The following is a 17376-nucleotide window of genomic DNA, read 5'->3' as shown; positions in this document are numbered from 1 at the left end:
TGGACTTGTTTTCTTTATATTATAGCTTTTTTTTTAAACAAAGGGATTTCTGTACATCCAAGGGCTGGATTAGAACATACATACATGGATGTATGTTTATTGGTGGCTTTTGATCTTTTTTAAAAAGGTAATATATACATGCAATTCCTTGATTTTAGGCAATCTGATTATACTAAGAGGATTAATGCAATCCATCTACAACCTCTAATATCAAACAAGATCGACCATTAACTGGATTAATTACAAAATAGAACAGTTTTACTTAGCAATCTTACCAATCTAAAATAATTACCTCTCTAGATCTCATTATCTCATTGTCTTCATGGTCTATGTGTTATTAAAAATGGATGTGCAGCCGGTTTCCTCTACTTTGTACATTTGGGATGTTTACAGACACCTGATGGGAGCTGACACCTGAGCTCCAGTGTGATGAGCTCTGGGATGACAGATGAAGAGTGTAACCAGCGGGTGGCAACCAGGCAGGAGAAGAAGAAACAAACAAGGAGATTTCGGCAATAACAGAAAAACACTGCAACGCTGCAACAGCCTGACTGACAGAAAGGTGCTGGAATTCATTTTTGGCTTTAAGGCCTGATATGTGTTTGGCTTTCCAGTCAGTCTCCATCCTCAAAATGCTCTTTTTGATTTTTGGTGTCTTGCAAAAACATATTCATTCCTTCTGTTTGTCACATTACATCCACAAAATTTCATGAACTTTGTTGCAGTTTTGTCTGACAGACAGACCTGAATGGGCAACTTTTGCCCCAGTCTCAACTCTTTAGCACCTTTTAACAGATTGTCTTCCAGAATTGACCTGTATTTAGCTACATCTGTCTTCCCTATAAACTTCAACTAACGATTTCTCACCTGTTGATTAAATGCATCCCATCGGGATGCTGCCGCCACCACCATGCTTCACATTGTGGATGGTGTTTTAAGTGACATGCAGAGTTTATTTCCATGCCAGATTTGCTTAGGGAGCTGTGGATCTCTGTCTCTTCCTTAATTACCATTGACCTCTTGGCTGCTTCTCAGAGTAAAGTTCACCTTTTCTGGCCTGTCAGTTTAGACAGACAACCATATCTTGGTGGGTATGTAGTTGTGCTACTATTTCTGTTTTCAGGTGATAAATTGAACAGTGCTTAGTTAAAGATCCAAGGGAGGAGGCAGGAAGCAGGCCAAACCAGGCAGACAGGCCACGGTAAAGAGTGTTTAATTAAACATGCAAAATGAATTGGAGACATGGTAGGACTAAAACAAAGAACCACCTGCACAATGAACAGAAGACAACAAGCATAACAACAGAAAGATCTGACAAGGGAATGGTTGAACAGAGTGGCTGAAATGCTAGGAAATTGATTACTTGAATCCATAAACAGACAGCCAGTGTGAGGGAAAGCAGAAAGACAGGAAAGGGATGACACACTCCAGTCTTCAAGGGCTCGTGGGCTACAATGTTTACACATGTTTCCGTGTCAACACACCTTAATCAAATACTCAAGAGATTAGTTGGACTCTGTAGAACGTGATTGGCTTCTGAGAAGGTAATACAGCAATTTGATTCTGGCTTTGTACCAGAAAAGCATTTAAAGGTTGCAGCATGCTGGACCTTAAGACCCCTTGACCATAAGATGGACTGAGAAGAACAGCTGGGAAATAACATTAAATTGATTATCAGTAAACAGAAAAACCATCTAAGCAGAGCAAAATTATATATCAAATGTAAAATCCAAGAGAGACTATAATCCTACAACAAGGGGAGCACTGGGGAAACATTTACAAAACACTGAACCAAAACCTCCCAGTCTATTTGATTGTTAAACATGACCATAGTATGTGAAATATTTTATTATGTAACCCTGCACTCATTTTATCAACTCTCTACTTACTTCGAAAGACAGTTTGCTGCACTGGATGTTGTTTATTGGAGCAAAGGAAGCTAAATACAAAAACGTCTCAGTTTTGTTTGTGGAAAAAAATAAAAACCATATCTAGTTCTCTTTCCATTTCACAGTTATACCTTAAGACCCCTTGACCATAAGATGGACTGAGAAGAACAGCTGGGAAATAACATTAAATTGATTATCAGTAAACAGAAAAACCATCTAAGCAGAGCAAAATTATATATCAAATGTAAAATCCAAGAGAGACTATAATCCTACAACAAGGGGAGCACTGGGGAAACATTTACAAAACAGGACACAATGTATATTTATACATTTATACCCCCCGCACTCCAAAACACACACATACACACCTTCCCCAATAGCCCTCAAAAATACAATGCAGTCTGTGGTTATGACATGACAAATAATACAAAAAGTTGACACTTTTGCAAGAAACTATGTAATCAGAAGTTTGTCTGGTTTACTGCTGTGCAAAAGACTCTGTCAAAAAAATATTCCTATTTGATTTTTTTTTATTGTGTAAAAGGTGTTCAACAAAAACAAGATGTCAATGAATGGATTCATTTTTAATTGAATATAGTCTAGACTCTAGACCATACATATCTCAGTCAGTAGTGTTTACACTGCCATGCCTTTTTTCTTTCAGCATGCCGTCTTTCTTTCAAAGTCTGCATGCTGTTGTCAATACTGTTTCATTTTGTGAAAGGCAGGTTTTTACAAGTTTTTCTGTCTTAATCTGAGTAACAAATACCACAAAGCCACTGAAACTGTGTGATATACTTAAATATCAAAAAGTTACAAACTAACTTCTATCAGTAAAGTATAACTATTGGATTTTAATACAATCCCCCTCCTTGATGTCAAAGAGATCTACTCTTTGGATATTGTAATAGAAAGTTTCTGCTGTTGATATTCAGAAAAACACAAAAACAGAAAGTATTCTGAACTACTCTATGGAAAGTAAAAGTCCCTTTCGACTATCTGGTGTGGAAAATGTGAAAATATCAAACAAATGAACAAACTTGTTCATTTATCTACTACAGGGTCCTTCTTCCCGTACCTAATGCACGCTCACCATGTAGTAACTCTGAAGTCCTGCTAAACATTCAAAGTCAGCAAGGTTCTAAATGTCAGCAGTTTCTGAGCCAAATGCTTGGCACGAAAATCTACAAGATGCTTCTACAAAATGTCTTAGATGACACATCTCCCTGCAGGAGATCTGGTATGCTTGGATATGATAGTGTGAACAATGATTCGTTCTTTTTAACATTTAGAGTAAGCAGGTTGCTGTTATGAGAAGAGAGTTGACACAATTTCTGGGCATGTTATCATCAGGACACAAACAGGACACAAAACCACAAAAGTTTAGAGTCATATAATGCCCAAACTGTTGAATGAATCAGAACCTGAGACCTTGTTACTGTTATAAGGCCATCCTTAAATAAATTGGTCTAAAATTGGTTACAAGTTTTGGATTTGTGTTTCGTAATTCAATAAGTTTAGTTCAGCTACATCACTTAAAGAACTGAACTCAAGTAAAGATTGTATATTGTTTTTAGAACAACCTAGAAATTGTCCTCAAAAATGGCATTTTGGTGTAACTTGCAATCTTCACTTTTCACAAAGAGTGAAAATTGTTTAATTAAAAAAAATTAGCATTGCGAGGAGTGCTGAAGAGGCCAGGAGGACACAGAGGGGGAGCAATTAACACCTGTAGCCATTCTGCAAAACTCTGTGTGAGAATTCAAATATAACAGCCATCAGGCTGTGAACATTAATGAAGGACCAACAGTAAACTGCCACACAGAGAGCTTACTCATGCTGGTTTTCTGCTCTGGTGGGAGAGTGCAACTGATTGCTCTTACATAACATCTCGAGTCTAAAGTGGTCCCTGATTAAATACAAGCTGAAAATAACCTCAATTGCTGATTATTTTAAACTTTTAGGAACAAATCAGACAATAACTCCACAAGTATTCAGTTTTTATGATCACCCATCTATGCAAAAGTTATAGTTTTATTTACTCTGCCTTAATATTTTTAAGCACTGTGCAATATCATCCCTTGGTTCTTCAGACTTTAATTCTAGGCAGCACAGTGACCTACAAATGTGACTCAGTTACACCGGTTTTGCCAATTACAACGAGCCAAAATTACAGCAAACTATTGCAGAAGGTTGAAGAATGAAACCCAAAACATTTGACCCCAGGCATTCTATAAAAAAACCCCAAAAACACTAGTACCAAATAAGGAAATGTCTGTATGGAATCCTAAATCTGAAGTTTATAAAAATCCTTCAAAAAATTTATTATTCCAGCATATAGCAAATAGAAATTATCTTCGGAATCCTAACTGACCTGAAATTGAGTCAGACTTACTTTAAAGCAGTGAGTAAAAGGTTATGTTACTTAATATAGTGTTTTATGCACTTTTAATCTCTTCTAGGATTTGGGGTTATTTGAGCTTCTGAAAGGCTAATCAACTGCTACCAGTTGTAAAAAAATATATACCTGGTTGCCACTGAAAGTTAAAAAGGAAGAGCAAAAATCCTTTCAGGTGCACAGAATGCAAAACCAGAGAAGAAAAAAGTCAAAATATGTAATGTCTAAACCCAAGTAAAAAAAGAAAAAAAAAGGATGCTATGCTATATCTTGGCCATTCATCATATTTTTAGCCAGAACAGGGCTGTTTTTGTTTTGACTACTAGCAATTTAAAGAAATTTTGTATGTTTCCGTACTTTACTGAATGCAGTTGAAACTGACTTCTAATATATTCTTCTAGAAGGTTACTTAGTAGAGTTTTAGTTTAATTAGTCATTTTCTGTCATAATTCATAACAGACAACTGGTCCAACATGCGATCAAAACCACAAAATATAAATAGAATGTAATACAAATCTTCAATAAAGAGCATATAATTAAATGCAATGTAATGTGCAAATGTGTAATGAGCATTTTTGACTGTCTTCATAAGACATTAAATTATAGGACTCCTAAGACAAATAAACTCAAAGGCAAATGTTTCAGCGAGGAAACACAAGTTGTTTGTTTAAAACTTTAATTACAACTTAAAACAATGACAACACTTTTTCTTTCTTTTTTTTACTGAAAGCAATGCTGAAAAACTCCTCTTATAAAAATAGTGAATATGAAAATTGCTTATCAAAAAATAAATTTCCAAATTATGCTAAAATAGATGTATCTCAGTGATAAATATTGAAGAAAATAATTGGGGACTTTAAAAGCCATTTCTTTTAAGGGAACGGAGCCAAAAGACTTGCATCTTTCAAAACTATCTTACCTCCCATCACTCCTAGCAACCGCCACTTAACACGTGAACCGCTTGTTGTCATTCGTCACTTCCTGCGCGGCAGATCCTAAACTAGCTAAAAAGTTAGCAGCTGGTTCGGCTTGTTTTTATGAGGATATTCGGTAGTTTTGACGATGATGATGGTCATATAAGCTGAACAAACTCAATTGCCAGTTAAAGCGGAGTGATAATATCTCACCGTTGACGACACATTAGCCTAATTAGATGTTGGCTACCGTCTTTTTGCACTTTAAGCTAAAAGCTTGGCCCTGTGTTTTCTCCATGGATCACAGTTTTACTGGTGACTGCGTGTTAAGGTGAGCTCGAATTTGTGTTAATTAGAAATACTTCACCATGTCCAACCAGCTGACTGCAGAGCAGCAGCGGAAGATTGAGGAGAACAGACGGAAAGCTTTGGAGAGAAGAGCCCAAAGACTCGGACAGCAGACTTCAGCGGGATTTAATGGTGCTTCAGTGCAGACAGATTTCCCCAAGCAGAGCGAAAATCACAGAAATCCTCCTTTGTCTGTACCACCACGGTTTATCCCACCTTTTAAAAAAGACTCACAGATAAGCAGTAATCAGGTCCACAGACCAAACCAACAGCCGCTACCTGGTACCAGCAATCAAGTCAACAAAGATACTCCGAATAACTTGTCCAGACAGGTGAGAAATTTGCGTAAAGATCTAACCTGCAAGAAGTTTTCCGTTTTCTTTAACCAATAAGTTATATTTTCAGGTTACTGCTCCTCCTCGGACAAATCAGCACTTGCAAAGCCTTGGGTCATCTGGTGGAGGAAGTGTTGGTGTGAAGCCAGTCCAGGCCATTTCTGTCACATCTGGAAGTGCAGCTGGTTCATTCTACAAGCCACCCAGCATACCTGCAGCGCAGCCTCCTCCAAGCTGCACCACATCGGCTGCTGCAAAGAAGGCTGCCATCTCTGTGAGAGGGAAGTGTGTGCCTCATGCAGAGGATCGTTTCAAGGTGGAAGTGGGCTATCATGCAGAGCTTATTGCCGTTTTTAAGTCCATCCCTTCCAAGAACTATGGTGAGTATCTGAGAGTGTAGCCACCTCCACACTTATGACATTTAAAAGAGACTATAAAAATAAACATTCTGTAAAAATCATGGATTAGTTTGCAGTCTAATGAATCTGGAGTAAAATTTAAGTATTCGCCAGGTGAATATAAGTGCGAATAAAAAAAAAAAGCATGATGAAAAAATTAATTTTAGCTGCACATTAGTCCATATCCCATTCTCTCAAAGTTGTATTTATTCATCTGTTTATCAAACTGTCCATTCATTTGTCAATGTATCAATGTGCCTGTTTACTTATCCATCAATATATTTGTTTGTCCATGCATCTGCTTATCCATCGATCTGCTTATTCAGTAATGTTGAGCCAACAATCATTGCTAAAACCTCATCTTTAAATACATACCACAAATTCATGGTGAAATGTTTTGTTTTGTTTTTTTTAATGGCTAACAAACAGAATAGCGAGAAGCTTGAGTTTTCTTAAATTATAATATAATATAATATAAACTCTGTAATGGAAAATTTGTACAAACTCTGGACACCTCATATATATTTAATCCTTCAGCCGATGCTCAATTTTGATCACGAAAGCCAAATCAATGTAACGTCAGTGAGGATTGAAAGAGCACTTAAATGAGATAAAATTTAATTATTTAAAAAACAACAACTCTTTAAATGATGGGAGCATTGTTGTGTTTTTTCCTGATCAAGAGAATAAATCTTCCATAGTTGCAATAGACTAGATGCCTTGATTATTGTTGATCTGCATATTTGTTTGATTTTAAGTAAGTATTCCAAGTTTGTACTTTCTTTTGGAGCAATGAAATCTTTTTCTCTGCTTTAGATCCTGCCACAAAAACATGGAACTTCAGTCTGGATGACTACACACAGCTGAGTATGGAAACTAATCCTAAGAACAAATCAGCTCTTTTAAGTAAGCTTATAGGTTGAAAGCATAAATTGTGGTGTTTCTGTATTTTGACATCCTGTTGCAGTGGACCAGGCAGCTGCCATTCCCTCGGTTACTCTGAGACCGCTGGAGGGAATTGGAGCTTTGGACTCGGCGCCCAGCCGACCCTATGACGGTGCAGCACTGGCGGCGCTGCTGAAGCTGTGTAATGGCTGGCAGAAACCCGGTGCCAGTGTGCAAGGGCAGTGCATCCTGGTGTCGCAGACAAGGTTTGAGGTTGACATCCCTTACCATGCTGATGTCATCGCAGTGTTTAAGCAGATGCCAACAAAAAACTATGGTACAAAAGCCTTCTTTTTATTAATTTTAGGCTTTCCTAATGTTTTTGAGGTGTTCTAAATGTTTCCTCAAAATTTGCCTTTATTGCAGACATGAAGACACGAAAGTGGAGCTTTTCACTCGAGGACTACAAGAGACTGAGTAACGCCATTTTATTGCTGCGCTCCTTACTGTCTGTGCTGCCTTCACCATCTTGTCTAACCATGTCGTGTTTCTTGCTCAGTGGATTTGCTCAGTGGGATGGCAGGAGTGGAGGTGGAGCCTCTTCCCAGGGCAGTAATCCAGGCGTTCGCTGCCAGGCTTAACGGGACCATCGCCAAGACTTCAGACGTCCCTGAGGCGGACCTCTCAAGCATCGACCCCACCCTCACCTCCACCCTTATGCCCTTCCAGAAGGAGGGAGTCAAGTAAGTGTCTCTGGGCAGTAGCTACTGCTCTCTCAGCACAATATACCCAATAACTCAATACCACTTTACATATTGGGTTGTTCGTAAAACTCTGGAGATAATGAGTCTTTGTTGACCAGTTCAGTTTTAGGTTGTTTGCTGAGTGTTATCTGTAATTTAATAAATAATTAGTAATTTAGATTTTTTTTTAAAACTTGCCTGCAGCTTTGCGGTGTCTAAGCAAGGCCGCCTCCTCCTGGCTGATGACATGGGCTTGGGAAAGACGGTGCAGGCCATCTGTATAGCAGCCTACTACAGGAACGAGTGGCCCTTATTGGTGGTGACGCCTTCATCTGTTCGATTCACCTGGGCTGAGGTACAAAAATACAGCTAACTATTTAACTCGTACTCCTTGTTTGCATTTAATGATGCCCAAAGAAAAGAGACTAAGCCTTACTTATAATATAAGCTGTACTTATTAAATCATTGCTTTAGGTTTTAGACAATTTAAATTTTTAAATTCCCTACCTCTCCAGAATCCAATATTCATTTTTTTTCCATTGTTTTGTCACCATTTTTTATGTTAAATTACAAACATGTATGGTATAGATCAGGGGTGTCAAACTCAAATACACAGTGGGCCAACATTTTAAATTGAACAAAGCCGCGGGCCAAGGTTGAACATTTTATAAATAAATATTGAACAAGCAAGGCTTATATATATATATAACTTAAAAGTGTAGGCGTGCATAATTGAGTTGCTAAAAATAATAACAAAACATATAAATGGCATATTAAATAAAATTTAAATAAAAATTGAATGCCTCCTTTCTGAGGTAAATGTCAAAATTTGCTTCGTACACAGGCTAATAAATTTGAAAATAAAATAACATAACAACTATGAATAAATCATTAAATAAACTATGAATAAACCATTCAGGCCTTGGAGTAACAAGAAAAGGTGCATAGAAAACGTATTTATTGCTCATTTTGCGACACACTGATCTACTCTGATGCAGCCAAGCCAGATACCTGGCATCTTTTCTTGGATGCCAGTTCATCAATGTCGGGGCTCAGAGTTTCAGCTGAGGAAACCTTCATTATCAAACAAAGGTGTTCATCAGTCAGACGTCTCCTGTGAGACGTTTTCGTCATCTTCACTGAGGAGAAAAGTTGCTCACATACATACAGTATGTAAACAGATATTCTGTCTCCCACCTGTCCAGAAAAGTTATATTTTCTGTCTTTCTTTTCGCCATTTTTTGGTAGGGTAACACAGTGACAGCTGTAGTATGCGGTCGCAGTGTGGTTTGGGGGAGAGGCACGGGGATGCGGGGTGCGCCGGGGCTTTCAACCCAAGGAGTGTGCAAGAAGACGGATCACCACCTTCCTAATACATCCATGTCCGCTACCATAAGTGCTACTGACACAGAGGAGGAGGCGTGTCTGCCTCTGTCCTGATTGATGCGCCAAAAAAACAGCAGAGCATTATAGGATTTGTAGTATAAGTGGTGAATGGGGCGTCACAGCGTTGCCACCGTATAATACCGGCGGGCCGGCTCTAATATTAATTTGAAATTGCCTCGCGGGCCAAATATAATTACACTGCGGGCCAAATTTGGCCCGCGGGCCAGAGTTTGACACCTATGGTATAGATGCAGGAAATTACTGTAGTCATGGATTTAGACAAGTTAAATCATAGTCAAGTGACATCAATAAAGCTAAAAACACTGAACATCTTCATCCTTTTTCATTTTACCCTGTTAGCCATGTGATTCAAGTCTTTTGTTATTGATACGTGATTATTTTCCTGCAGAACACTTGTCTGGATCAGAACATAAATGAAGTCTTGTCTGAACTCAGAAAATGCCTTTAGGGTGTAAACTCTGGTGTGCAATAAGTGCATTTTTCTAATTAAATCTACAAGTTTGTATCAGATTCCAGCATTTGGAATAGAATGGGGAAAAAATAAAATTGTATTAGGAGTTTAGTGGAAACACAGCTGTTTTTACAAATTCTTATTTTTTCCCCCCATACTTCTTCTCAGCTGGAAAGCAAAAATAAAATATATTCAACTGTTAACTCTGTTAATTTGGCCCCGATTCCATTGACTGAGTTGTTCCTCTCTGAACAAATTCATCCCCCCTGTGGGTAATCACAGAGTAAACTTCCCTTCATAAAGGACATTTTCATGGACATTCAGACAGCTTGAAAGGTGACTGACAAGTAAATGGGAAGTAATTTGTGAAAAAACGGCAGCAGTGGAGACTTATGGGTTCATTGAGCCTGAATTGCTGGAGATTTTTGACAGCATGTCACTTGTAGGACACAAAGTAATGAATAGTAGCTAAAAAGCATACAGTAGCTCACGTATCTATCCATACCCGCATGCAGCATCATATGGTTGGTGGTAGCTATATATAGTGCTCATTGGACAAGAGACAATATCATTATCTAAAAGATAAAAATCTGAATTGCTTGTCCTTTGGCTATAATTTACCACCTGAGTTAAGTTTTTGTCCAACTGACAAAGAATAATAGTACTTTCTACACCCTCTCACATGAGGGCTTTAAACATAACCTGTGAATCTTAATAGTTGTGGTTCTTTTGAGGTGGTCCCTTAATGATTCATGCCTGTAGGCCTTCAGACGCTGGCTCCCCTCCCTTAGTCCCGACAGCATCAACGTGGCGGTAAAGGCCAAAGAAAACATGAGATCTGGTTTGGTCAATATCGTCAGCTACGACCTGTTGAGCAGGATGGACAAGCAGCACGCAGGTCCTCCCTTTAACGTTCTCATTATGGTGAGCTGCTGTTGAATCGGCTCCTTCTTAATGATCTGTTAGTTTCTGTCTTTGAAATGTGTTTCAAGCAACAAATCTGTGCAGGACGAGTCTCACTTCCTGAAGAACATAAAGACGGCTCGTTGCAAAGCCGCCTTACCTCTGCTGAAGGTAAGAAAACAGAATTTGAACCTTTGGGGGTTACAAAGGGTGGAAGTTCACTTTCCAGCAGCAGAATGACTCTAAACATACAGCCAGAGCTTTGATGGTTTCGATTAAAGCATTTTTATGTGTTATAATGGCCTAAATAAAGTCCATACCTAAATTTAATTGAGAATCTGTGGCAAGAAAATTGAGGATTTTTCTCTATCCAGTCTGAATGAGTTTGAGCTACTTTGCAAAGAGTGATGATCTAAACATTAATAGTCTGTATTTTGCAAAACAGATCGATAGCCCTAAAGACTTGCAGCTCTAATTAAAGCAAAAGGTGGTTCTACAAAGTGGTGGGTCCGATCTGAGGTTCTCTTTTTTTAAATCCTCAGGCAGCAAAGAGAGTGATCCTTCTGTCTGGGACCCCCGCGATGTCCAGACCTTGTGAGCTCTACACTCAGATTCTGGCTGTCAGACCTTCACTTTTCCCTCGCCTCCATGAGTTTGGGGTGCGCTACTGTGATGCCCGACAGGTAACATATAAGTCTCATAAGCACTTGAAGGCATTAAGTTTTTATTTCTCAGACTTTGGTTAATGTTTAATTCATGTGTGTGTGTCTCATTTGATTATTTCTATTTACATCCCTGCTAAGCTCTTAACAGGTAATGTTTAATTTAGTAGACTCAACCAAAAAACACATGATGAAAAAAGATAGTTGGATCAGTACCTGGACTAGATATTGGATTCTTTCTTATCAAGTTTTTATGAGCAAAATCTAGTTTGCCTTTTTTTGTGTCGTCTGTATCTCTTTTCAGTCGGTTCATCTTTCTCATCATTACATTTGCTCTCTGGTCTTTTCTGCCTCTAGCACCAGCAGAAGAACTGGGGCTGGGACTACTCAGGCTCCTCTAATCTGGGAGAGCTAAAGCTGTTGTTGGAGGAGTGTCTGATGCTGCGCCGCCTCAAGTCTGATGTCCTGTCCCAGCTCCCATCCAAGCAGCGCAAGGTGGTCACAGTAACTATAGAAGGGGTCAGTGGCCGTATGAAAGCTGCCCTCTCGGCTGCAGCCAAGCAGCTGACCAAAACTCATCGCAGTGTAAGTTATGACTGTTACGTTGAGCTTTTCTTTTTAAATAAACCCCAAGATTACCCTGCCAGGTTAAGAAAAATATCAAAAACAAAATTAAGCGTTTTTCTTCCACAACAGAAACGTAACCTCCTTTGTGTTTCTGTTATGTAAAAACCCAGTAAAACCCATTGATGTTTGTGGTTGTAATGTGATAAGATGTGCACAACAAAGTATCTGAGCTTGTATCATGAATCAATTGATATTTTCTAATCAGTAAATTAAATTTAGCAATGCAATAAGGAGTTACTGTAAATATAAGAGAAGCAGCCATTTCCACAAGTTTTTTTTGTGAAAAAAAAACCTTTTTGTTTAGAGTGATAACCTCAAATCGAAGCTAATAGGTCAGACCGTATGTCTTTATTCATTTTATCCATATACAACGACATATTTAAATGAAAAATCCAAGTTTCACTGTCCTTGAATATTTCCAGTTCTAATTGTCTCATGAGTAAAACGCGATGCTGATGTGGCAGTGTTCAAATCAAAGTCTCTGTGACTAAAAGAAAGCGTGAAACTCAGTGGTTTCTTTAGGCAGGGAATACGGATGTTTGAGTTTTGCTCTCTGTGCATGAGGGAGTCACTTCAAGCTTCAAACACAGAAGTGGCTCTAAACGGCGAGGAGTGCTCCAGTCGAGCCTTATTTCAGTCTAATGGGGGCCAGTTGCTGAGCATGATTGTGCATAATCACAGTGCTCATCATAGTAATGGCAGTCGTATCAAATCATCAAACAGAATCCTGTCATTTCTTATCTTCTGCTCCTCCTTATCTATTTTTTTTCTTTTCTCAGAAAATGGAGGAGAAACAGGCTCTGCTCGTCTTCTACAACCACACAGCTGAAGCCAAGCTGCAGGCCATTATGTGAGTTCTGTCGCCCTTAATGTTGGAGATCAGGGAGTCAGATCAGAGCTCGTTTGATGGGTGTGGAGATAAAAATGTAAAAATGAAACAGGATCATTTGTCAGAACAATGAGATCAAAGTGGATCATGGATGGGACAAAGACTTTGTACGCAGATATTCCTATACATCTCTGTTAAATGGCTCTGTGTTGCTCTGTCACGGCCAGGGAATATATCACAGACATGCTGGAGTGCGGCAGGGAGAAGTTTCTTGTATTTGCCCACCACAAATTAGTCCTGGATCACATCACCACCGAACTGCTTAAAAAGGTAAATTTCTTTCACATACCAATTACACATTTTTTTTAAATAAAGATTTTATGTTTCGTTTATAAAAAGTTTCAAAATTCAAAAAGTGTGGCTTAATTTTGCATTCTATTAAAAAAAGAGGTAATTTAATGCTAGCTTTGGACAAAACGTTTGGCTTTTTCCTCTTTTAATCTTTCCCCGGGATCCTCGGCGAGTGACGTTCTCCGTGGGTGACGTGCAGCGACGGCGTGCTGCTAAAACGAAACAACAACAAAGCGTGTTGACGTCACAGATCACAGAGTTTAATCTCATAGAAAGCAATGAACAACAAAGCTGCAGAGGAACAGAGATATGCATTTTTCTCATAAAAATAAAGACACACAAGGGGAAGACAAACAAACACAAAACACAGACAAAAAGGCAAAAATAGCGGCCGCTGTCTCTCTCTCTCTCTCTCTGCGCTGACCTGGAATTTTTATACTGAGTAGGTGTTTCTTGAATTTAATATATGCAGTCAAGGCGTTCCGTTCTTTAACCTATTAGAAACTCCGTAGGGACTCAGAAAAACTTGGAAACTCCCCTCATTATGGCAAAGGTGTCTGGTTTTTGTCTAAGTAAAAGGGCGGACCACTTCGTGCTCATCTCTGTCTGATACGGGCAGATCCCTGGCGCCAAAAAGTCTCTTCCCCCTTCGGAATGTAAATTTTATTGCTTTGTGTGTGGGGGAGGCAAAGGGCCCTGCTTCGGCCTGCTTATTCAGCTGAATTCCCAAATGCTCAACAGAAAACTGTATTAAGCACTAAAATTAATCATTTTTTCTTAACAATTCCTATGGGATTAAATTACTTACAAATGTTTTGAAAACCGTCTTTAGTTTTGCATTTCACTTAACAATTGTATACTAAGTTGATTGTTTTAGGGTTGTAATGTTAGAAAAGGTGCTAAAGAGTATTCAAAAGAGCTTTTAACTTTCCAACAGAACGTCAGCTTCATTCGCATCGATGGGGCGACTCCTTCAGCAGAGCGGCAGCAGCTGTGTGAAAAGTTTCAGTTTTCATCCAAGTCCTGCGTGGCCGTGTTGTCTGTCACTGCAGCTAACATGGGTCTCACCCTGCACTCTGCAGATCTGGTGATCTTTGCTGAGCTTTTCTGGAACCCAGGGGTAAGTCATCACAGCTAGACATTTCTAACAGCTGACTCAAATATGCCGCACTGTCTGGTTGTGCTCTACAGGAAGCGCTGCAATCTCTGCTTTGTATGTATGTGTGTATCTCTGTGCGATATTTTCCAAAGCTTTGTTGCCTTGTGGCTATAAAACTTATAAATGCTCCCCTAAAAGATCAATAGATCAATACTTGGCCATCATTATGTAATGAATAAATGAGAAAATATGAACCCAAGCTGCCAGGCAGGAGATTAAGGAAAAAGGGAAATCAGTGATCTCTTGGTAGAAACATCCTAAAATCGCTCTGGTGAATGGATTAGTTTTATTCAAACAGAATGAAAAGAGACAAACAACCTATTAATAATTGAATTAAAAAAAGAAAAGAATCAATATGTCTGAGAAATGTTAAGGCTCTGTTGTTCAAGAGGCTTGTATCCATCAGCTGTGGAAAAGTTTTCTGACCTGCTGTTATACTCTTTCCCCTGGCAAGTTTTGCACAGCAGATGCTTTTCTGTTAGCGTAAAACTTATTCTGTACCTTTTTAGTTTACAAGCTTGAATTGCAGAAAATCCAGCTGCAAGGTTTACCTGTACCTGCAGATGTTGCTGTAAAAGTTTTGAGATTTTGGAGGCTTCTTTTTAAATCCAACATCTGGTTCTGGTTTAATTTTGTTTTAACATGTCCTGGGAGACTCAAAGCTACCGATACTGTACTAGTTTTGTGGATTTTTCCCTGTTTTCTACTGATATGATCTCTATTTCAGAATAACAAAATACTAATTATTAGTGATTTTTTTTAAAGACCTGTCCTCCAGAAGAAATGTCTAAATATGTTGGGGTCTAGATCCATAATTTATATGAGATGCACTAATTTCTTCCTTTGGCAACAGGATGTCACAAAGTGCATATTTCTTATCCATGGTAATTGATGGATGGTGTCTTATATTATTATTTTTGACTCTCATCACCGATCAGCAGGTTGTCTCATTCTCACAGAAGAATCCAATAATGATTTTAGTTCAGTTGTCGTCAGCAGATTGTTGACTTGTAGCAGCAGATGAAGCTGAAAAGCCTGCAGATCAATGGAAATGTCTGTTTCCTGCAGGTTCTCATTCAGGCGGAGGACAGGGTTCATCGTATTGGACAGACTAGCAATGTCGACATTCATTACCTGGTTGCCAAAGGAACTGCTGATGATCATCTGTGGTGCGTCTTAATTGCGTGGAAGTATTATGTAAATTCAGAAAATATTCTCTCTTGTTAGTCATTTTTACACATTTGTCAGCCACTAAACCAAAACTTTAGCAGTAGAGGGGTGTGAGGTAAAGTGATGTCTGCTGTAATCTAATTATTTACGTACTGATCCAGGCCAATGATTCAGGCTAAAATGAGCGTGTTGAAAGAGGTGGGTCTGTCTGAATCCAACCTTTCGGACAAAGCTGAGAACGAAAGCTTCCACTTAAAGGTAGGTTTTATATGAACATAAACAACAACTGCATTGTTTTGTTAAATTACTTCAAATCCCAATAAATCACATCTCACTTATGAAAAAACACTTGCCATGAGATCATCCTTATATCTTGTATTCGGCCAGGACCCGAATCAGAAGAGCATCATGGAGATGTTCCAGAGATCTTTCTCTGAGGAAGACGACTTTGATGAGGCCGTCCTAATGGAGGCTGCAAACGACTGGAAGGACGCTCCACCAGAAGCGGAGCCTGCTCCATACTGCGCTGGCACCAGTTTTAGCAAAGATCCCAACAAAAAGACAATGAAAGACTTCTTCACCAGATGACTGGGAAAACTGCTGTAAATTAAGAAACAATGTTCACTATCACCTAATTATTCCTTCACTGGAGCCAGACCTAGCTCCTGTTCTATCATGATTCAAGTTAAATGTTTCAGCTCTTTTGCAAATGTGAAATACACTAGAGTTGATCTTATTTCAAATGTATGTGTTCTACAATTAAAGGAAATGCCTAAATAAAACTCCAAAGAGTCTAAAATTGAATTGGTTCCTCAGTGTTGGTCATTAATCAATTTCACTTGAGGGAGATGGTGGATCACCTAAAGCTCACTCAAATGTTCTTTGGCTTAGTCATTTGACATGTTAGGGATCATGATCAATCTCCAATTGTATCTAAGTTGTTGGCTACAGTTTGGTTAGAAATACCATAAAACCTTTATCCAGGAGGTTTTTAGTTATCCACTTTGGCAGCTGCAGCTTTTGTGGTTCCTGGGTTGTTACTGGACAACTGAGTCAATTTCCTTTCGTTGGAGGAGAACATTTGAGTCAAAAGGGACCCAGTTGGATGTTCTGACAATAATGATCCCAAACACCAAAACTGATTTTGGAGCAGATCAATCAACCTCGATGATTTTTAAAATGTTTGAACAGTGCCAGGAAATTAAATTAAATGAGTTCTACTATTTCTGATATGAAGAGTGGTCGAGTATACATCCAGAATTGTATCTTATAGATGCATTTTGTTAAAAAATAATTCAAATTATTTGAGACTGTGCTGAAAGAGGATGGCTCAAATAAACCTTAAAAGTTATGGCAAGCGAGTGTATTTAAACATTTAATCGAAACTGTGTTGTCTTTAACACATTGTTGTCCGAATTCTCCAGTTGTGGTCTGGAAAGGCTGAAAATTATTGTTAAACCAGGAACACTGCAGTTCCTCAATATAACACAGACCACCTACTGATGGTGTGAAATGTGATGTTTTGGCTGTTTTTTCATCCCTGTTACTGAATTGAAAGCCTTTGTGTTCCCATGATACCACACATTATAATTATGAGAGAAAATGGGCTGATTTCTTTGAATTGAGCTGTTCTTTGTAATGGGAGCTGGCTGGGATTCAAAAGCAAGGAAGGAAGGTCATATTATTCAAATTGTCACTAATGATAAAACTCATTAACTCTTTAATGTGAAGATTTCCCTGCAACAAATAAATGGAGATGTCAGTCAATTATTTGACTTTCTTTCTCCTCCCAGGTCTGTATAGTCAGAGGACCAACATGTTAGGTTTTACTTTGTCCACTTAGAGCATCTCTGGATGCTGCTTGTGACATTGTGAAGATAAATAAAATCAGTCTCCTCTAAAGCGCT

General features: G+C 38.7%; 1 protein-coding gene across 1 annotated transcript; it reads left to right on the top strand.

The window, feature by feature from the left end:
• The first annotated feature begins 5143 nt into the window (after nt 1-5143).
• On the top strand, nt 5144-16273 carry smarcal1 (SWI/SNF related, matrix associated, actin dependent regulator of chromatin, subfamily a like 1). Its single transcript, XM_023337489.1, has 17 exons — nt 5144-5881; nt 5955-6264; nt 7099-7149; nt 7250-7504; nt 7594-7644; nt 7727-7910; nt 8115-8265; nt 10531-10692; nt 10777-10842; nt 11214-11354; nt 11691-11918; nt 12740-12810; nt 13017-13119; nt 14078-14260; nt 15368-15468; nt 15631-15727; nt 15857-16273. The coding sequence occupies exons 1-17, from the start codon at nt 5570-5572 to the stop codon at nt 16055-16057; spliced, it is 2667 nt and encodes an 888-aa protein (XP_023193257.1). The 5' UTR covers nt 5144-5569; the 3' UTR covers nt 16058-16273.
• Nucleotides 16274-17376: the final 1103 nt, after the last annotated feature.

This window comes from Xiphophorus maculatus, chromosome 7 (assembly GCF_002775205.1).
Source record: "Xiphophorus maculatus strain JP 163 A chromosome 7, X_maculatus-5.0-male, whole genome shotgun sequence".
In the NCBI taxonomy this organism is placed as follows: Eukaryota; Metazoa; Chordata; class Actinopteri; order Cyprinodontiformes; family Poeciliidae; genus Xiphophorus; species Xiphophorus maculatus.
The sequence above is the reverse complement of the archived record's forward strand: the minus strand, read 5'-3'. Positions and strand labels throughout refer to the sequence as shown.

What these genes read in the sequence shown, in the direction of transcription:
- smarcal1 (XM_023337489.1), top strand. Translation starts at nt 5,570, where the DNA reads ATGTCCAACCAGCTGACTGCAGAGCAGCAGCGGAAGATTGAGGAGAAC. An exon ending in CGAGGACTACAAGAGACTGA is followed by an intron (nt 7,645 to 7,726) that starts GTAACGCCATTT and finishes TTTCTTGCTCAG; the next exon opens with TGGATTTGCTCAGTGGGATG. An exon ending in TGACCAAAACTCATCGCAGT is followed by an intron (nt 11,919 to 12,739) that starts GTAAGTTATGAC and finishes TTCTTTTCTCAG; the next exon opens with AAAATGGAGGAGAAACAGGC.